Source organism: Rhinolophus sinicus, chromosome 14 (assembly GCF_057876585.1).
Source record: "Rhinolophus sinicus isolate RSI-liver-muscle chromosome 14, RSI-T2T, whole genome shotgun sequence".
NCBI classification, from domain to species: Eukaryota; Metazoa; Chordata; class Mammalia; order Chiroptera; family Rhinolophidae; genus Rhinolophus; species Rhinolophus sinicus.
The window spans coordinates 24,609,607-24,632,196 of record NC_142514.1 but is presented as its reverse complement, the minus strand read 5'-3'; the positions used below and the strand labels follow the sequence as shown (position 1 = coordinate 24,632,196).

General features: G+C 38.4%; 1 protein-coding gene across 1 annotated transcript in view; it reads left to right on the top strand.

The window, feature by feature from the left end:
• The first annotated feature begins 2,816 nt into the window (after nt 1-2,816).
• The window catches only part of PSMB2 (proteasome 20S subunit beta 2), a 28,885-nt gene continuing 9,111 nt past the window's right edge, over nt 2,817-22,590 (top strand). The window contains exons 1-3 of the mRNA XM_019726503.3: nt 2,817-3,038; nt 7,467-7,589; nt 10,000-10,070. Of these exons, the coding sequence (XP_019582062.2) occupies nt 2,948-3,038; nt 7,467-7,589; nt 10,000-10,070 (285 nt within the window). The 5' untranslated portion in view covers nt 2,817-2,947. The remainder of the gene's footprint in view (nt 3,039-7,466; nt 7,590-9,999; nt 10,071-22,590) is intronic.

Sequence of the window (22,590 nt, the reverse complement as noted above, 5' to 3'; positions counted from 1 at the left end):
TAAGGGGTGGCTGCTTAGCTCAGTTGGTTAGAGCATGGTGCTGATAATAACCAAGGTTGACGGTTCCATCCCTGCATGGGCCACTGTGAGCTGCGCCCTCCCTAGAAAAAAGAAATGAGTAATACACGTGCATTGTGAAATATTCAAACAATACAGCTGTGTATAAAATAAAAAATGAAAGACCTCCCTTCCAATGACTCTTACCAGAGGTAACAACTACATATAATTTGAGGTTGGAACATCTGTAGATATATCTTTTTCCATTCATATTCATATATATATATACATATATATGTGTATATATATATATATATATATATATATATATATATATATATATATACACATATATATATACCGTGTTTCCCCGAAAATAAGACCTAGCCAGACCATCAGCTCTAATTTTGGCTCTAAAAGACGCATTAGAGCTGATGGTCTGGCTAGGTCTTATTTTCGGGGAAGCACGGTATATATATGCAGTTTTGGGTTTTTTTAATTGGGGAAGGGGAACGGGACTTTACTGGGGTACAGTGTGTATTTCCAGGACTTTTTTTTTTCCAAGTCAAGTTGTTGTCCTTTCAATCTTAGTTGTGGAGGGTGCTGTTCAGCTTCAAGTTGTTGTCCTTTGAGTCTTAGTTGTGGAGGGTGCAGCTCAGCTCCAGATACAGTTGCCGTTGCTAGTTGCAGGGGGCGCAGCCCACCATCCCTTGTGGGAGTCCAACCGGCAACCTTGTGGTTGAGAGGACGCGCTCCAACAAACTGAGCCATCTGGGAAGCTAAGCTCAAGGTGCTGTGTTCAATCTTAGGTGCAGGGATTCGGAGGAGTTGAACCGGCAACTTTGTGGTTGAGAGCCCACTGGCCCATGTGGGAATCGAACTGGCAGCCTTCGGAGTTAGGAGCGCAGAGCTCCAACCGCCTGAGCCACCAGGCCGGCATCTATCGATCTATCTATCTATCTATCTATCTATCTATCTATCTATCTATCTATCTATCTAGTTTTTAAGAACAAAACAAAAAGGCATCATGCTACATATAAGAATGCATTTTTATTTTTACTTATCTGGGCCACATGAAATATATAGGCATATTTAGATTCATTTTATTCTTTGTAATGGCTGCATGATATTCCACTGCCTGAGTGTATCATAATTTATATAACAATTTCTCTACTTATGAACATTTCAGTTTGTCCCCCCTCCCCTTTCTTCTTTTTTGCTGTTGCAGTGCTACAATGAATATCTCTGCATACAAATATTTGGGTATTTGTGCATGTAATTGTTTAGGATACATATAAAGAATTATGTACATTTAAATTTTAATAAATATGCATTTGTCCTCTATAAAAAGTTCATGACAATTTATAATCTTTCCAACAATTTATAATTTCTCAATGTTTCTTATTTCTCATTTTTCTAAGTACTGTTGAGGTTGTGGATCTTTTCATGTTTATTGGCTATTTGTGTTGGTTCTTTTCTGAATCGCATGTTCTTAACCTTTGGCCATTTAAAAATCATGTTGTCTTTCCCCCATTGATTTGTAAAAATAAATGCCTTTTAAGTTACAGATATTAACTATTTCATATATTGAAACACATTCTCAATTTATACAGAGGGTGACCCCCAAAATGTATACACATTTTAAGAAAGGAGAAAACCGTATTAAAATTGTAATACTCCATATATACCAACAACAAAAGATGAACACACATCATGTGTTGTGGGAACAGAGCCAGGAGTGCAGTTTCCAGGCTCTCGCCCTCACATGGAAAGGTGTTGGCTCGGGTAGTAAATGGTCATGAACTGTGGTCAGATGGCCATCAGCTGTGGTTAGTCAGCTGTCAGCTGTAACCAGTGAGACCTTGGCCACTAATATAACTGCCGTGGCAATTAGCATGGCAGATTGAAGCCCAGGAAGTCTGGCTGTGCCCAGAAGGACTGGTGTTGCCCTGAGAAACCTTGGCTGTGCCCAGAGAGCCCGGCTGTGTCCAGGATATTCCGATTGCAGTTAGCAAGGGGTTGGTGGGTTGGTTGGCTGGCAGAGAAGTGGACGGTGGATTGTTCATCATGTGGCTCCTGCCTCCTGTGTCTCCAACCAGCCGCCAGCGAGACTATAGTGGTGTGACTCTCCTACCTATGGCTCCGTGGGTGTTCCTTTTTGGCCTCACCATGTCCTGCGTTCTTATGCAGGGAGTGGGACCAGAGACACCGTATGACACCCTGCATGACGAGTGTATACATTTTTTTTGGCACCCCTGGTATTTATGTTTGAACATTATGATGACTTTCACCAGATAGAGAGTTCATGTAGCCAAATTGTCAATCTTTTCCTACACTGTTTCTGGGTTCCCTGTTCATGCTTAGAAGAAAACACATATCCCTTCCAAAGATTATCAAATTATTATTTTTTCTCCCATTGTTTTTGTGATTTTAGTCTTCATGCTTTTATCTTTAACCCAACCATATTTTATTTTTGTGAAACATGTAAATACGGCTCCTGTCTAGTTTATTTTTCTCCAATATGGCTTGTTGGGGCGGAGTTCATGGAGCTATTTTATGGAACAACACCCACCTATGAACACACGCCTTTTAAATACTCATATGTGCTAGGCACTTTACATATAGTGCGTGATTTCATCCTCAAAGGAGTTTTAAACTCTTAATTTATAACTAAAGAAACTGGGCGTTACATAACGTAAGTGACCTGTAACGCGGACATCGCAGCAGACTTGACAGGCCAAGAAACGAACGCAGATTAATAGCCCGACGCCACGCCCACTTTCCAACGTCTCGCGACAGTTGTACGTCATCCGAGAGCGCCGGTGGCCCGGGGAGTCGCGCGGCTTGCGTCGAGCGAAACTGCGGTCCGTGGTGCTGTCTCACTGGTGAGGCCGAGAAGCCGGGAGTCCCGTTTTTCTGTCGAACCTGCAGTCCCCGGCGTCCGGCCATCATGGAGTACCTCATCGGCATCCAGGGCCCCGACTATGTCCTTGTTGCCTCCGACCGGGTGGCCGCTAGCAATATTGTCCAGATGAAGGACGGTGAGAGGAAGCCGGCGAGGCCCGGCCAGGCCTGGGTATAGGGGCAGCCGGGAAGAAGTTCGGGGAAGGGGGGGAATGAATACCAGGGAGGTCTGGGAGGTGGAACCCGGCCTGCCCTGATTTGTACTTGCTTATTTTTCTAAAATTAGGAGACAGGCACACAAGCTCAGGGCCTTAACATTTGCTCCTCCCAGCACTTCCAGGTCAGCGCTCTCCTCTGGCCTTCGCTAAAAGCTTGCTAGGCGACAGTTGCCTAAGGGAATTCAGTTAAGTGTTTAAGCGTCTACCGGTACCAGGCTCCTTAGATCTCAGAATCTCTGATGAATTTCTTGTTGCTACTAATGAGGTTAGATTGCTGGCAGCATAAGGTGAAATTCTGGGGAGAGTGAGACTGTGTGACTAGAAACTTGTCATTTCTCTTCCACTGCGTGTATCCTCCCGTGTCTCAATTCTGATCCTCCTTTTCCAGTTTTCCAGGGCACTGGCTGTCACGTTTTTTTATTATACTAATGTAGTTAGGGGAGTTCTGAGACCACAGCCCTGTCACTTATTTGCTTTATGACTTTGTACAAACTATTTTGCAGTGCCCCAATTTCCTCATCTGTTAAATCAGGTGAGTAATACTAACCTCACAAGCTTGTTGGGAGGATTGAATGAAAAAGTTTTGTGCAAATGCTTAGCACAGTGGCAGATACTTAATAGTAATAATACTAAATGCTTATGTATCAAGTGCTGTTTTAAGCGATTTACATTAATTCATTTAACCTTTTGAGATAGGCACTACCGTGTTTCCCCCAAAATGAGACCTAGCCGGACAATCAGTTCTAATGCGTCTTTTGGAGCAAAAATTAATATAAGACCCTGTCTTATTTTACTATGATGTTATAATAAAATGATATCATAGTAAAATATTGTATAGTAATATTATAGTATAGTAAGACCGGGTCTTATATTAATTGTTGCTCCAAAAGACGCATTAGAGCTGATTGTCCGGCTAGGTCTCATTTTGGGGGAAACACGTTATAATATCGCCACTTTACAGGTGTTAGTTTTGAGGTGTAGAAGTTAAGAAATTTGCCCAATGTCACAAGTAGCAGAACCCAGGTTCAAACCTATGCAGTTTGACTCCATATCTTTTACCCATAACTACTATACATACTGTCTCCCTGTAGTCAGTATTCAATAAATAATTGTTTAAAGATTTTTGGTTGTTGATCTGCGGAATCTAAGAGTGTGTTTTCATGATTGACCATAGACTTGTTACTGTTGAGAAATTATTATGCTTTGGCTCAGATGACTTCATGTTCACTTGACAAGTAGGTTTTGGGCACCGGTGTGCCCTTTACAGTGCTAGGTGCTGATGGGATGCAAAGAAGAGTAAGATGTGGCCTGTATCTTAAAAGAAGTTACAGCTTAATAAGGGACCCAGATGTGTATACAAATCATTATAGCACAAGCTGAAAAATTACACTGCGTGTGAAAAGTACAATCAAACTTCTCAGGTAGTGCAGAGGAAGAAGAGACTGTTTTTAGGTAATCCAGAAGAAGAAGAGATTCTTTCTGGTTTTAGAGATTAGGGAAAGCTTTGAGGGGCAGGTAATAGTTCATCTTGGGTTTAAGGAAAGAAAAATGATTAAATCTGGGGTTTCTTGAGGTATGTGAACAAAGGGAAAAAGTGTCCACCACTGGTTGTGTGACATTCACCTCTCAGGTTTTCATCACTTGGGGAGATGGAAAGAACTCTGAGGGACTTTGCTTGAGTTGTTGTTTCTGAAGAAGAAAAAGAGAACTGAAAGTGGTTTGTTAAACATTTATGTGGTATGGATTGTTCTGTAAGTCAACTTACTGTATGAAATTCCATGATTAGTTTGTAGAAGTTCTGTTTATAAACCATGCTTTCCAAAGGATTAAATTTGTTTTTAGAATAAATCTGTCCGTTATTTTGAATACTAAGACCTTTGACATGCAAGTGATTTTAGCATGAAGCAGTTTCTAAGTAGAGCAATAACCAAGTCAGTACCTTTACAGGTGTTCTGTGTCACCATATATGATGTATGTTAAATCACTTCAAAAAGTAGAATGTACTTTAAACCTGTTTATGTACACAGTACTTCTAGGTGTTATAAGGGATGTGACTTATTAGGTATAATCCGTAGAGTGGGTTAAGAAATTAAGAAAACAAGGCAATAAATGCTGCAAGATGATTTTATATGATAAAAGAAGTATCAATAGTAAACATTAGGTTAGTTTTTAAATTGACGATTTCAGAAGTAAGTCCTCAGGGTATTCAGAGAAAAGAAAGATCACTGTGGTGTGGAAGAAAGATGAATTTGACTTAGTCTTGAAAATGATTGGAAATAATTGCACTCAACTTAGTCTCTAATTTATCTTATAATCTTTTCTGGTATAAAAAGTTTTGTAATAGGAGCTTTGGAATTGTATGAGAACTTTTTCCTACCTGTCATTTCGTGAAGGAACTTGTGTAGAGTAGGCAAGGATGCTGAAAATGAGTAACTATTTGGGATTCATTTTCTCCAAGTATAAAATGAGAATGATACTTCCAATCAATGTTTTTGGCTTGTCACTTTGTAAGATATTTCAATACCATAGAGAAGATATTTCCCAGAGATTGCTTGCTTATTAAAGTGGCACAACTCTTCAATTTGGTTATATGACACATTTCATCTCTCTTGTTTCCTGGCCTACATAGAATTGTTCAGAGTACTCCAACCCACGCAGAATGCTTTTTTCCCCTGAATTCCTGTAGCATGTATAGTCTGAACTACATTGTCTAACACTGAGTCTAATAATATTGTACATGCACAGTTTTCCCCACCTATGAATTAGGAAGCAGTAAGTCATAGGAGTACCATTTTACACTGGGGCTTGGAGAGGGCAAACAGTTTAACCAAATTCAGTGCTGAGCACAGATTATAACTAAGGTCTTTTGAGTTCTAGCCCAGTTGACTCCACAGAATGGTACACTGATGTTCATTTTCTTGTCCATTTGTTTCATGTACGTGGATCTTTTAAGTTCTTTGCCAGGATCAGAAATTCCCTAGAGCTACATAGGCTCTTTCCTACATAACCCAGGGAGTTGTTAACATCTATCACTTTTGGTTTTTATATCCCCCTTTACTACTCACTGGATAGGCAGTAGATGTTTTAAAAACACTTTTGGCCTTGTATTAAGGTCAACAGCTTTTTTCTCATTATGAAAATAGTGCAGACTTATTAAGTAATGTTTTCTTACAAAAAATGATGCATATTAACTATAGATATTTTAGGAATTACTGATAAGAAAAAGGAAGGAAAGAAAATTGCCTCTACTCTTGCCACTGGCAAGAATACAGGTGCCAGTGGCATCTAATACTCTTCTGGTCCTTTTTCTTGGCATAGATAATATAGCCATAAGTCAATTTGTTTCTTTTTTAAACAAATTTGCAAGCTAACAGTCTTTAAATCTCCTTTAGTCTTTAAGAAATAAAAGTTGTTTAGGAGTTTCAAGGCAATTTGATTCTATACACATTGTGTGTGTGTGTTTTCAAAGTAAGCCATATTACTGGTATCTACAACTCTCAAACATTTGTAAAGTATTTGACTGTAGCATTTTGTTCTTTAAATCCTATTAAGGGATTTTGATATTTCAGAAGCTTTCAAACAGGAAACATGTCTCCCAGGGAAGATTATTCAGCACTATTTGAAAAATGAAAAGTGAAAGTGAGAGTAAGAGAAAGATTTAGGCTTTTTCTGAAGTTAGGCAGCCTGAATGTAGAGTTTTCTTCCTTAGGCACTAATTGCTATCTGAATATTTATTTATCTATCTAATCTGAATGAGTCTGGTTCAGCTAGATAAGATTAGCGTATTAGGATTTTTGAGGTGTTTTTAAATAGCTTAGTGTTAAAATATTTGTTAGAATTTTTGCTTTGGCATTTACTTTAATTTTCTCTTTGCTCTGGAAATGGAGATAGTTTATTTTTTAAAGGTGATTTATATTCTCAGTTGATTTCTTTCTTGAGATGGCTCCTAATTGTAGCACTAGTCCTTTTGTATGTGTAGAAATATAATAATTATTAATATTTGTATTTGTAGAGACATTTCATGGCTTTGTAATTGTGAGCCTAAAGATAATGGCCCTTGGCTTGATTCCTTCTTTGTATTTCAAATGCCTTTAAATGTTTTTAGCTGTATTTTCAATTGTCAACTTTCATATCTATTCTCCAGCTGAAGGTGACATTAATAAAATATGCTGATGGGTTTAACATGGAGAGTAAAGAGAGTAATTAATACAGTTGCCTATTAAAGTCTTTTAAAAACAGTGATTTGTCAAATTATTCAATGTAGTAATTGATAAATCTGTTTATGGTTGCCTATGTTATAGGGTATGTCTGATAAGGTAATTTCTAACACTTTTTTTCTTTGAGCAGATCATGACAAGATGTTCAAGATGAGTGAAAAAATCTTACTCCTGTGTGTTGGAGAGGCTGGAGACACTGTACAGTTTGCAGAATATATTCAGAAAAATGTGCAACTTTATAAGATGAGAAATGGTGGGTAATACTTAGAATATAGTAGCTTTGGTTGGTTTGTCTTTAACTTTGAACTGAAGGAGAGATTCTCTACTTAGTAGTTCTACACGTGAACAAGCCAGTGTGGTCATATTTTTTTATTTGAGTCTTCCTATTTTTGAAACTTTATCTAGACCCTTCTGATCCTAAAGATTTTTTACAAAAATCCCAGAGCAGAAAAGACAACCATCATAACACGGATACTTGGGGGGGAAACTAACACCATCTGTGAGATGTGCATGGTAATATCAGGCTTTTTAAGTGTCAGGTATTTCAGAGGATGTGATTTGAGCTAAACTGTATCTGAATTTAGGAGCTAAAAGACCTAAGTTAAACTTGGTTTTACTCCTTTTTATTTGACAAGTCACTTATCCTCTCTGGGCCTTTTATTTTCCTTAGCTCTAAAATGGAATTATAATAGTATTAACGAATAATATATATGAAACTGCTTTGTAAATTTAAAGCTGTGTGTAATTGTAGGAGATTTACTGTATCATAAAAGGGTTCTGCCATGCCTCTCTGGTAGGCTTTTGTCTAGGAAGATAATTATGTTTTTGTGAGGTATTTTATGAGTTCTCTCTGGGGCTAATGAACTTTTATCCACTGGGAAAGCCCCCCCCCCAATCAAATAATAGTAGCCACTAGTCCTCTGATCCAGAAACATTTATAGTGATTCTCTAGCAGAAAGAATCTTACTTTTAGTTACTTCCAGTTTAATAACAGTTATGCGTAGCACTGGCATAATGTGGAGCTGCGAAGGAACTAATTTGAACATAATTATATATGAAACATGACTAGGTATGATCCATTTGTATAGTTTTTTAGCATCATGCATTTAATTCCATAAATATTTTTGAGGGCTTCCTCTGTGTTAAGCACTCTGCCTCATACCATAGAGAGGTCAAAGGTGAACACAGCTCAGTTGCCACCAGTCAGGAACCTAAAGCACATGTACTTAGGTTTAAGCAAGCTTAGAATATTTCAAGAATTATTTTTGAGTGGTTCTTCTTTTTGCCTGCATGGCAGGTGAAGGGTACCAGTCATGCTTCTGCAGTATAGTAGTAGGTACAGCAGTACTTCACTGTCTTGTTCTGGGAGAGGGAGGAAGAGTAACTAAGAGTGGAGAGAGTTGCTTGTTACCTGGGTGTTAGGGTCTAAAGTCCGTGCATAAAACAAAAACCATGTGTGGTTAAAATTGCCCTTAAAACCCCTTAAATCACTTGTTAAGTATAGTTTTGTGTATGTAACCTTATACAGTAATTCTTATGCGTGTTACAGTTTAGGAACTGAGCTAAAATAAGGGAAAGAAAGAAAAATCTACTTGCCGATGGCATCAGACTTTTCTGCTTTTAAGATAACTTCAAATCCTTAATTGTGTTTGGGGGCTTAGGTAGAGAATTGGAAAGTATTCCTGCTTGTCCAGAATTGCTTCCATTATGATTTAATATGTGCTCGTAGACTTGTTGTGGGATGAAATTCATTAATATATATGAAAGTACGTAGCATAGGCCCTGAAACATAGTAGCTGTTTGGTAAGTATTTGTTAGAATTTTAATCTACATCTTTTCTGATACACACTGGTGTTTAAAATGTTGTAGGGAATAACTTAACCACGTGCTGTCTTTCCATACTGGCATTTTCTGTGTGGGTCTGCTGAGTTGTGGGTCATTCTTGTGTCTTTTGGTCCTGGTCCTGTCTCCCACCATTTTATTGGGGTTATGTTCCCAAGTGTGTGCACTGTTACATGCACACCTGATGCCATGCCTTTGGGCTGTACTTTTGCTGGCATTACAACCTTTTTTAGAGGTTTTATGCTTGAAATAATCTTTTTAAAAATGTAGATAGTGATGGAAACAATTTTTTTGGTAGCTTGTCCTTTTGAAAATTATGCTTCTTAATAAAGTCTCTCTCTCTTTTTTTTTTTTTTTTTTTAAGAAAACCTTATACAGTATAACTCTGAGGCTATCCTAACCGCCAGCCTCGTTTCTCAGTATCTTTTAGAATAAACTTAAAAGATTGGCATTTCAAGACCTCTTTCTTTTTTTTTCAACACCTGAGTATTTGTACCCCTTTCCTTATATGGAGGAAACCAGCCTGTTGATGAATGAATGGCTTATGCAAGGCTGTGAATTTAATCTCACCACAAAAATAGTTAGATCCACCTTGGTTCTGTTTTGTGGCCAGGAATTACTGTCAGTACTAACCAACTATTTCACAGCTGTTATATGGGGAAAGGGACAAGAAGTAAGATTGTACTCCTTGTTCTGTGTATTTTAAATACTCCTGAGTGTACAGAGGGTGGTATGCTGTACGAACAGGAGTAGTGGAATGATTTGGGGTACTGTTATTTTTTCTGCTTCACTTAAGTATGACTGTTCATCTCTTGTGCCAGGTTATGAATTGTCTCCCACAGCGGCAGCTAATTTCACACGCCGAAACCTGGCTGACTGTCTTCGGAGCCGGGTAAGCAATATAACAGGCAGCCTTAGATAAGAGCAAAAAAATCTTCTATGCTTCTTTTATATTCCCTTACACATGAATAGTATTTTTACCCTTTTTGTGGCCTTTCTGAGCCCTTCCTCTTGCTACTCATACATTCTTCAGTTTCTTTGGATTTGTTTTCTCTTTCTGCATAGTTGCTAATTAAAGCCCAGAGGGCAAGTATACGTTCCCAGAGAATTTGGTTGGGGTACACCATCATAAAGGCCAGTGACAGCCTTTTAAAATTATATTCAAAGCAAACCATGTTTCTTAATTCATGTGGTTGAAGGTCGCTACATGTTACTGGAGGTAAAATCTTGAAAATAGTAATAATGCACATTTCATCTTGAGATTATCTGTGTCTTTCTATGACTGTTCTTGCCAAAGCGTACAGAATTGTTCCCCCTCACTTCTTCTGGACTTGTTGCTATTTTAGAGCTCTCTTTGTTCTATTGATAGCATGTTAAAAGTTGCAACATTAAGTTAAGGATTGAATAGTAAAGATTGTGTAGGATGTGCCAAGAAAGTTCATATGATTGCTAAAGTTGTGTATTAATTCCCTTCCCATGGGGACTAAGTAAATGGAGCCTTACCATGTGACCTTAAACCTGTTTATTCATCTATGAAATCGGGATAACTTCTTAACCCCACAGGAGTGCTAGGAAAATGAATGCTTGTAAATCATAATATTTAACATTCTTATGACTTTTGCCCAGAGCATTTAGCCTAATAATTTAATCTATTCACTATTCCACTGAGATACCTAGTAGTTGATTCTATGTCACTGATATGGAATGACTGGCATAAAGTAACAAAAAGACTAACCCCAGGTCACATAGCAGGTCAGGCAAAGCTACATTAATGGTGCCATAATTACTTGACTCTTCTGCCTTACATCAGCTCCTTGGTTTTTCAGTAGTGCTTCTAGAATATTGGTGCTGTTTGTATTTTTTATTATGATTTTACCTTCATCTGCACTTGCTTAAGCTGAGTTAAGACAGAAATTTAAACAAGTATAGGTGGTTTTTAAAAAGTTACTTGTTACAGACCTTTAAAGCAGTTTATTTTTTAGTGCCTAATAATATTGGATTGAGAACTTAATAAATAGAATCTCTTTCTCAGAGCTGGCTTTGACCAAGGGGCTTGTGCAATAGGAAGGATCATGAAGTTTGAACAGAAGCCAGAGACATGATGGATTGGGAGGAGTCAAATTTACATACTTTGTTTTGATCTAGGTAAAGGTCAATGGCCTTTTCTTTCCTTTCTCTCTGGGAGAGAGGAAAATGGGTCAGATGTAACCTTTCTTGCTACCCAGAAGTTCCTGTCGAATTCAATAAAAAAGAGTATGCTATAGCTTGCTGTGTAAAATGTGTCTCTGGACTTGTCAGGCAGAACTGGAATAAGAATTTCAGCTTTGGGCACAACAAACATTTTGTCATAAAAGCTGCACATTAAATGAATTAAGCTCCTTTTAGAATTAAGAGTGACAGCGTGCTTCATGCAAATGTAGTGAATCCAGTTAATCTTCTAGCAGAAATGTTTGATGTCTTAACAAATAAATATCCCATATAGATAGTGATATGGGGCTCCAATAAATACTGACCACCGATGCCTGGTCCAATCCCTGCTCCCCCGCCCTTTTATCAAAACAGGTTACTTGTGCTAAAATACTAGTGTATATTTTAGTCCTTTTATTCTGGGGAGAAAGGTGATCGTTTTTTCAGTCTTCCTAATAGGTGCAGTCACTAGATTTGGTACACTTACACAGTCACACCAGTTAGGACATGAGACTTATTTGGGGTTAGCTTGCATAACGTTGTGTCTGTAGCTCAAATAGTTTGATTTCCAACTGGCTGCGCGCGCGTGTGTGTGTGTGTGTGTGTGTGTGTGTGTGTGTGTGTGTTTGGCAGTGGTATTTGGTTGGGAGGACATTTAGTATAGAGCACACAATCTTACTGCGTAAACTGATTCTTTAAGATGCAGGCAGCTTACTTAGCATGGTGGTTAAGCAGTCTCTGGAATTAGACTGTCTGGACTTAAATCTGCCCACGGACTTGCTAGCTGGGTGTCTTTGGACAAATTCTAAGCTTAATTTCCCTACTTATAAAGTAATAGCACCTACTTCACTGACTTACTCTAAAGATTAAATGAGCTAATCGTGCAAAGCTGTTAGCACAGTGTATGGCACATACAACTAATTAATAAATCACTTTTGTTTTTATGCTGCTATTGCTGTTTGGATGAAGAAGCAGTTTAACAGCTGTAAGTTAGTTTCCTATGGGAGATGCTTTGTTGTGCTATTTTAGTTTAATCTGCTAGTAAAGAAGGGGATATAAAAAAATTACTGATATTGATAGGGAAAATAGAAGTAAACCAATATCAATCATCTATTATGTGCTAGGCTTTGTTCTAGATCAGCACAGTTTAGTATAGTAGTCACTAGTCATATGTGGCTATTTAAATTTAAAATAATTAAAATGAAATAAAATTTAAAATTCAGTTCCTGGGTGAAAGTCTGCCGGACTTTGAATGAGAAGTAAACTTTTGTTTCTATAAAACATTTTGGTTCCTCAGTTACGTTAGCCACTTTTCAAGTGCTTAATAGCCACATGTGGCTAATGGGTACCATATTGGACATTGAAGATACAGAACATTTTTATCATCATAGAGAGCTCTCTTGAATAGTGCTATGCTAGGTAGTGATATACGGTGTCATATAATGCTTATTATGACACCGTAAAATGAGTGTTATCCCCATTTTACTTACAAGGATACAAAGGCTGGTTAATAGAGAGCTTAAGTATTTCTCTTGTCCAAGTATTCCAAAAGCACACATAGAGCTTATAAAAGGCTGAGGTAAGATTCTAACTTCAAAAACCATTCTCTTTCATACTTTCTCCTTTATTAGTTACTGGACTAATGTACACATATGTTTGTGCATTTGGGAAAGCATGAAATGTTCAGTTCTATTAAAATGCTAAGCTATCCACATAGGATTATATAAAGTATATGTACCCATTGTAAGTGTTCAATAAATATTTGCTGAATAAATATCATCCAGTTAGGCCCACATAGACCACTGACAATGTTATTGTGCATTTATACACTAGAAGGAAATTTTATTAAAGTATTCTTAATGAATGTTACTTCTCCACGTGAAAAATGTATGAGATCAGCGGGAAGAGATGAAAAAAGACACGGTGGTGGTGGGGGGAAGCAAGAGCCTTCATTTGAGTTTTTATTTAAATGCATGTGTACCTTTAAGTTGGTCTGCTCCTGGTTAGATCCCAAGGCAGAAAAGGGGCTTATTAGGCTTTTGCTATGAATTTGACGCCGCAATTTTGAATATTTATGAGGCTTTTTTGAGCATGGGTTTTGGAGTCAAATATACTAGAGTTTCAATCTCTTCTCTGATATGTACTAGTTTGTATGATCTTGAGTAAGTTACTTATGTTTACTGAGCCTCAATTTCTTCATCTGTTAAGAGAGAAGCAGTGATCAAATGTGGCAAATTATGAGAACTGAGAATTAACCATTGGTTTAATAAAATATATTTTAAATGAGTGAATGATACTTCCCTGGAAAATATATTTAATAAGTGACTCCCTCATTTAAGAACTATTATTTGGATTTTTAACAGGATTATTTTGAAAATTTTGTGATGACTTACAGGCATAGTTTACATGATGGTTGTTTAAATTCTCCTTATGATTTGATTACTGGGCTATAGAAGGGAAAGCGATATACAATGAGGGCTATTTCTTGCTTGAAATGAATTATGTGGCACATTTGGTGTGGCACATTTGGTGTAGCTCATCTGAATGCCCTAACTTTTCTGTTATTATCTGCCAAGATCTCTATTTCTATATGTGGAGACTGAGCCTAATCTGATACCCTTGCGGGTGTGGAGTTTGTAGCAAGACTTAGAACAGAAGGCTGGCCTCCATGGTGTGTAACCTTCAGGGCTTAACTACTACTCCACACTGGCCAAAGTGTTTTCACAGAACCTTTTCTGAAGTGCTTGGTGAGCCTTTGGTAGTTTTTCTATAGGGCTATACTTGTAAATGCTTAGCAAATAAACAATAAAAATAATGAGTTGGGAAAATATAATCCAGCCTGGTATAGTGGTTTTCAAATTTTAGTCCATGAAGCTGCCTCAGGAAGCTCAATGAGGAAGGGCAGTGTGGCAAAACTTTAGATCTGCTTCATATAGATCAACTCAGCTTTTATCTACTTTATGTATTGGGATTCCATGTACGATTTCATTTGAAAAAGTGGCTTCACTGTCCTGTTTTACCCAAGTTTGAAAATCAGTGGTGTAGTTGAAAAAGCCCTGTTCCTGGAGGTTAGCACTAGCTCTCCTGTGGGCTAGTTGAGAAATCTTGGGAGAAAAAGAGAATTTGACTAATTTTTTATGGTTTCTTCCCCCTCCCCAAAGAGTATGATTTAAAAATCTGATGTCGAGACCATAATCAGACTTGAATTTATTTGTTTCAGTGAAAGGGAAGGAATATGTATGAAAGAATTTCCAGAAGTGACCAGGACCTGTTCCAGCACATGTTTGAGCACGTATAGTATGCGCCTGTCCTGGAAGAATCCTGTTACTTTGAGCCTTCCACTCTGACCACTAGAGTTACTGTCCTCTTGCCTTGATGGCTGGCACAAAGACGTCATCTGTTTATTGGTATTAATGAGGTCATGTGACTTTATGAACAGATGGCCCAGGTGAAACCTTGACTTTGCAGGTCTTGTCCCCTAAACACAACCAACCATTTGTTACATGTGATTAAAATATCACTAACAAGGGTAATTTCACATGCTTTTTGGCAAATGTGGTTAGCAGGATGTGACATGACACAGCACTGCCTTCTTCCTCCATGTGCCATCTCCCTTGAGGCCTCATCTCCCCTGCTCGCCCCTGTCTCACCCATGCCCAGGCTTGCCTTCCAGCTTACCTGCTCCAGATGGGCGGCACAGTGGGAGGACACTGGCAAAGGCAGATGTGTTTATTTTCCGGAGACAAAATGTGCTGCCGCAGATGGCAATGCCTTGGAGCAAGTGACAGCCTTTGACTCCGCTGCCACACAGCCTGGGCATCTTGACAGAGCTGGCTTACTTTGGTAATGGGGAAATTGAAAAAAATCAAGATATTCATCATAAAACTCAGGGAACTTAGTCAAGCAGCAGTTCTTTTAGACCTGGAGAACAGTTTTCTTTTACACCAGACCTGAGTTAGCTAGTCAGCTAACTGGATTTTCACAATGGACCAAGAGTTATATGTCTGTCAATTATTTTTGTCTCCCAGCCTTAATAGGACATAAAGTGAAAACTGAAAACACATGGCTACACTTAAATGGATATTCAATGGTATTGCAAAACCATTGTGCATCCCAGGTCACATCTCACAGGAGTCTCTTAGGATTGGGGGTGGGCCATGTCTGTCCCACTGGAGATACTGCTGTTTTATTTTTAGTGGTGATTTTGATTATCCAAAGGCCCAGGGACAGATGTGCCTTGAAATTGAGATGCCTTAATTAATATGACAATACTTTGTGCTTATAATGTTTTTCTACCCAGAAGAGTAAGAATTCTGACAGCTTCCCATTTAACCAGTTTGCTTATACAGTCATTAGAGCTTGACTAAGTCCATTAGGAAGACAAAGACTTCTATGTTGAATCATTATACTTACTAATCTCCTAAGAAAAAATGGCTTAAGAAGATTCTTCTTTGAAAGTTACCGGCTTTATCAGGAAACCTTTTATTTCCTTCTTTTTAAAAAATATGTGCTGTTTTTCCCAGCCCTAGTGCTGATAGAGTTAGGAGTTTGCAGGTGTAAAGTCCTCCCCCCTCCCCTTCCCCATCTCTCTCCAGGGGGTTGTATGTGAGAAGGTGTTGCTTTCTCACTCAGAGAGCATATATGTGCTACTCTGCTGGATGCCTGCTGCGAGCAGAGAGAACCCCTGTTCTGGTTGAATGGAATGAGCCTCTTGGGTGGCTGAGACTGTGCAACCTCATAATGCCAACTTTTCACTTAAAGCATCTTTCCTACCCACAATCGGGTGAAGCAATATAGGTAATTGGTCTAAATTTGTATTCGTTTGAAACTTCTGTCTTGAAAATAATGTGGTTTCCTATCAAGGTTTAGTTTAAACCAGGAGCAGCAGAGTTCTATGTCTGCTCAGTAAAAACATGCTTTTATTTTGAAAATGTTACCATTAGAAGTGCCAGTTTGCCCCAGGTTTTACGATAGCTTTAAACCAGTGCCCTGGCCTGTGTGGGCATACCCTCACACACACTCACAGGTACAAATACACTTATACCCTGGCATTTTGGTGCCCCTCTGTCTGCCCTGGCACAGGATCGTGCAGGAATATGAATCCAGGGGCTGATCCCAAAACCTCCATGAGATGTTCTTCTCTCCTAAAAATCAGTTATCTAAAATGGAGGACATTAGTTGAAGAAGTAGTTGACTGTTCTATTTCTTGACCTGGGAAGTAGTTACATGTGTATTCATTAAGCTGCATGTGTATATTTTATGCACTTTTATATGTATGTGTTAATTTCACACACAAAAATTAGGAAAATAAAAAGGAAGGGTAAGAAGGCAGGAAAGACAACATGTTTGTTTTGAAAAGGTAAAAATGAAAAAAATAAGTTCAGATTTACTATCACTTTTGAGTATAGACAGTAGACCAAGTAGGATTAACTAGATTGGAAAGAAAAAAGGAAGGGAGAGGAAATAATAATCTCTGAATCTTTATAAACTGAAATAACCCACAAGAATTCCACATTTCCCTTTCTGATGTCTCCTAATGTGTGTGTTTCCTGTAGCTGAGATGTTCCAGAGGTGCTCATATTCATTCAGGAAATCTACAGCCTGCATTGTACGTGGGGCCGAGAAAACAGGTGCAAAGCTCAGTGTGTGACTTCAGATGGAGAAGTAGAGAAGTAAACGGTCAAATGCACTGCAGAGTGGCAAGTGCTGCAGTCGTCATACAGATAGGTAGTAGGTGCTCGGAACAGAGCCTAATCTGAGCCTTGTAGGACCATTAAGGCAAAGATGAAACAAAAGGGAGAGCTGGAAGTGCAGACCAAGGAGGTGTGTGAGACAGTATGTTAGGTTAGGCACAGTGGTTTTCTAATGATGTTCAGGGCAGGGACAGATAGTCCTCTGAGCCTCCTATTCCTGATTTTTTGTCTGTTTTAACTAGCAGGGTACTGTATACAAATTAGGGCTCTATTGATTGAAAAACAAATATAAATATCTTTATGTAGTTTTTACTACATGTAAAAAACCCACAATCTAAACTAGTTTGTTAAATACAGGTGAGGTTTTTACAAGAATAGTAAGAGATTGAAACTAGAGAGGTAGTCCACATTATGAACACTTTAATGAAAAAACTTGGTGTTAAAAGCATTGGGGCTCTCTGGCTGCCTGTTGGCTAAGAGGGGATTAAAATGATTAGATGAGATTTGGTCAGACCATTGGCTGCTCATGGATGGAGCATTTGGGGAAAGGAGCAGGGAGACCAATGAGGAGCTTCCGTGTCCATTGAAGAAGTAGGAGTAACTTGTGTTGGACCTAGGCTGCCAGTCGGGAGCTTTGTTCTAATAGAAGGGCTCCTAAATAGTCGTCTCCCCAGGGTTTCCTTAGTACAGTTTCTGTAGTTGCTATGGACGTCTGAAAACATATACAATCATATGTGGTCCTAAATAGTCTTTTCCAGCAGCCTTCTTTATTAACTCAGGGAGATGAATCAGCTATGGTGTTCAACATTAATAGATACTCATGGGCATGCTTAGGATGTACAACTTCATATGTGCCTTGTGTGCAGAGCATGGCTTCTGCACTCGAGTTTTTGAAAATTGACTTAAAGGTACATGGAGTCTTAAAATTTTCCCTAGAAACTGCCAGCTAATTAAAAAAAGAATTCAAGTGGCCTTGTTGCAGACATGGTGTTGTTGGTTTTACCATTGCACAATCAGCAATTTTATTTTGATGTTATTTGAGAGAAAGCAGTATTTTTGATTAGCAAGTAAAATTAATGTAGAAAACAAATACTGTGTTAACTAGTCGGTATAATAAGGCATCTGTGCCATGTTGCATTTCAACTCATTAAATTTCTAAACTTCTAATTACGATAAGATTACAACTTTAATAGGAGAACTGTTCAAACTTGGGATTAGTGATGACTTTAGAGAAGTAAAATTTACAAAAATTTTGGGATTACTGAAGGGGAACTTTAAAATTTAGCTTTGCTAAAAATTGAAATACACATAATATTTAAATTTTTTCCTCCTAAAATTCAGATTCAGTTGACATTTATTGGGCATCTACTACTTACTAGGCCTTCTTCCAGGAACTTGAACACAGTGAGCACTTTTCATTCCTCACAGCTGTCAGGCAAGCGGTACTGTCCCTTACATTCAAATGGGGTACTTGAGGCTCCAAGACCAAGTGACTGTCTCAGGTAACAAATATAAAGTGATAAAGCCACACTTGATCACAGGTCTTTATTGCTTTTTTCCACTAAAACACATGCCTGTCTTAAGACTTACAGCACTTAAAATCAGTTTATTCAAATAATTTTCTTTTCAATTATAGTTGACATTCAGTATTATTTTATATTAGTTTCAGGTGTACAGCATAGTGGTTACACATTTATATAATTTATGACATGATCCTCCCCATAAATCTAGTACCCATCTGGCACGATACATGCTTATTACAATACTGTTGACTATATTCCCTATACAATTTTGTAACTGTAACTACTAAGCTGTACTTCTTAATCCCTTTATCTTTTTTACCCAAATAATTTTAAAGTGTTTTGATTTTAAAGTTTAAAATGTTGGTTGTAAATTTAGCAGTAACATTCCTGAGCTTAAGTTCAAGAACTCAGCCATTATAAGACTTTTTACCCGTGTGTTAAGCAAAAACATTTGGACATGAGCTAATCATTATTAAAGAAAAATGAAGACAATTTTTATATTACGATTTTGTGTCTGCCAACATCAAACAGGTATACCACACACACTTTCAGAGAATGGCCTAAGACAGAGAAAAGAAAAGGGAAATCTTGTTTAGACAGTCTCATTTTCAGAGTAATGTTTCTTTTATTTTGTCTTGGGCGTCTGAAAATCAAAGGTTTGCTTCATTTGAGCCACACTTGTTTCCTTATTTCTTAGTTTAGTACGAGAATTTATAAATGCGGGTCAGTTTGGTTTTTATTACCACAAAAGATAAATGCGTCTGAAACAGGAGAGACCAAGAAAAATCAGGCAGTCAGTTTAGCCTCCTTGTCGGTGAAGCTCAGTGTAGTATTCTCATTCTGATTAGGGTAAACTCAGACTTTTTTTAGTCACAGGATTAAGAGGAAACTTTACCTTTCAACTTCACAGCTCCTTTTCCCGTCTGTATGGTAACAGTAGATAACAGGACTGGTCCCTGCTTGTGATCACAAAAGAAAAAAAATGTCCATTTTTTCTTAGCTCTCCAGAATTGCTCTCTTAAACTTCTAAGTTCACAGCCTTAGAGATTAGACTCTCTGCTTCATCTCTTTTCTTTCACTTCTTCCCCTGCTCTGTCTCTTACCCTTTTCTCACTCACATTCTCCTCTTCATACCAAATCACCTGCACTTTTCCTAACTTGCTGTGGTTCTCTCTTGTATCTCTGCCTGTACACACTCCATTTATTCTCCCCTGATGTACTTCCACGTCTCCAATTAGCTAACTCTTTTTAATTGCCAGTTAAGACTCAGTTCAGCATTCTCAGGGAAACTTTCTCTACTTCCCCATACACATATGTCACCCTCAACTTTTTTTTTCCATAAATTTTATTGGGAATATTGGGGAACAGTGTGTTTCTCCAGCCCCCATCAGCTCCAAGTTGTCCTTCAATCTAGTAGTGCTTTCAATCTAATTATGCCTCCACCATTTATTAGCTCTGTGCCTTAGAGTAGGTTACTTTTCCTCTCTTTTTTTTATTAGAATGGGGGAACAGTGTGTTCTTCCAGGACCCATCAGCTCCAAGTCAAGTCGTTGTCTTTCAATCTAGTTGTGGAGGGTGCAGCTCAGCTCCAAGTCCAGTCACCGTTTTCAATCTTTAGTTGCAGGGGGTTCAGCCCACCATCCCATGTGGGAATTGAACCGGGCAACCTTGTTGAGAGCTCGCGCTCTAACCAACTGAGCCATCCGGCCACTCCTGTCACCCTGAACTTCTTTGTGCTCTTATGGCAACCCAGTAATACCTCTGCCATAGTGTCCCGTTGGAATTTTCTTCACTGTCTTCCACATGTAAGCATAGGAATGTGTGTTTGTGTAAATAAAGCCTCCTAAGTGGCTGGCTCTTCATTCATGATCTCAGTTGTATACCATTTTTTCTTTCCAGTTGCCTCTGGACAGCTTAACTTAAGCTCATGGAGTCCCCATTGAGTCTTTTACATTTGCTCTACCACCTTTCCCCTCATTGAGATTCCTCTTAACAACTCTTTCTCCCTCATCTTCTAGTCTGCTAGTTATTAATTCCTGTCAGCTCGACCTTCAAAATACATCTCTTGTTCCATATCTTCCCCTCTATTCCTACTGCTTCTGCAATGTTCTGAGACATGAAAACGGCTTGGATTGGCAGGAGAGTGGGGGTGGTTTTCACTGGTTTCTCCGTGATTTATATACTGAAGCGCATATTCTTGAGGAAGCCAATGACAATATTGTCCTAGTTTCGATCACCCCACTTCCTCCTTTCTCCTTCCTGCTGAAATCACCTTATTCACGAGGTGTACATATCCTGTTATCACCAGTACCCAGACATTCTATGTTTCTCTGTGTTTATTTGCCTTCACATATGCTGTTTCTTTTATCCAGAATCCTTCCTACCCATCAACTTTGTGAGCGCCTTCCAAATTCAGGCTTCCATCTTCGTTACCTGACATAATGCATTTCATAGAGTAAATGCTAAGTAACAATTATTGAATTTATAATATATTCACATTCTACATGCAAAAGTGAAATTGATTGGGGCATCTGCCCATTTCATAATTGTCTGTGTTGTAGTCTCAGAGAACTCTCATAGGACTTAGTTGAAACCTTTTATAAACTGTGTACATTTATACTTAAGGCATAGTCACCATTGTTAATAAAAAAAGCAATTGATGGATTTCCTTAAAAAGGACTGTGTCAAAGAGAAAGTCAGGATACAAATGATTTTATATTGCTTATGCATTAGGCATAGGTAGTTCTTCCCCCGCCCCATCCATAGAACCATAATCTTTTAGAGCAGGGAAACGTACTCAGATCATGAATTGCTGAAATCTTTGAGATATTTTTTGTTTGAAATAGTGAGCATTGCAAGTTAGAACACCAAACCCACCCAAAGCAGATAGCTAGTAAAGTCTGTTGGTTATTGGAAACAAGCTCTTTTTTTTTTCTTTTTAGTGAATGTTTTCCACTTGGTTTCTGAATTTCATTTTCTGTGAACAAGCTCTTGATTCAAAGTTCAGAGCACCAGTGTAAGAAAGTAATATTTGACCCATTTTATTTGTTAATAAAGTTGAAAAGTTGGGCATTGGCAAAGTAATTAAGGTGTTGGTATCAATTTATCATATGTATTTATTGAGCACCTACTATACATCTTACATAGTTTTAGACCCTTTAGAGGAGTCATGATGGTCTGATGTTAAACCTGCCCTTTTAAAACTTAAAATATTATTGGTCATATAAGATGTGATACATGAAATAGAGAACAATAGATGCTGGTATGCAAAGTAGTACATTCTGAAATATTTGAGTGTGAAACTGACATTTGCATACTGAATCATATTTTCACACTAATTTCCATTTTGTGGAGGCAGCATGGTTTCTTAGAAAAGCACACAAGACTTGGAATCAGGAAGCCTGGATTCTGGTCCTGACTCTAAATGCTAATTAGCTGTGTGGTTTAGGGCAAATCACTCACTGTCTCCTCTTTGAACTTGAGTCCCCACATTTGGAAAAGGGATGTTGGATAAACTAATTGAGCTTTTAGATCCCTCCTAACTCTATAAATTGCATTTTTCTGAAATACTCAATGCTAAAAATGGAATTTTAGGCAACTTTTACAATTGGCTGGACTAAAAGAAAGAGCAAACACTGTTCCCTTCAAAGCCCAGGCTCTGTTTAGTGTATTAGAAGTTTATTAAAACGCTGTCATCACTAGACAAACTCCTTTGTCCCACTGGTGGTTCTGCATCTCCTTCCAAATGACTACCCCTCCAGGAACGGAAGTATGCTTCACACACTGCTTATGTTCTGTGGTGCAGCACATCGCGACAGACACTGCACCGTTCTCCAAGGCCTCTCTCTCAGAGCAACATCGTCCTATTCAATTAGAGGTGGCAAAGGTTGGCCTGGCTCCAAAGGAAGACTGTCAATTCGTCTTTTTCTATGTCCATGCTCTGCAGGATGCTTCCTCACGCTCTCCTCTCTCCCCCTTGCTGTGACTTTGGCTTCCGCCAGATGTCACA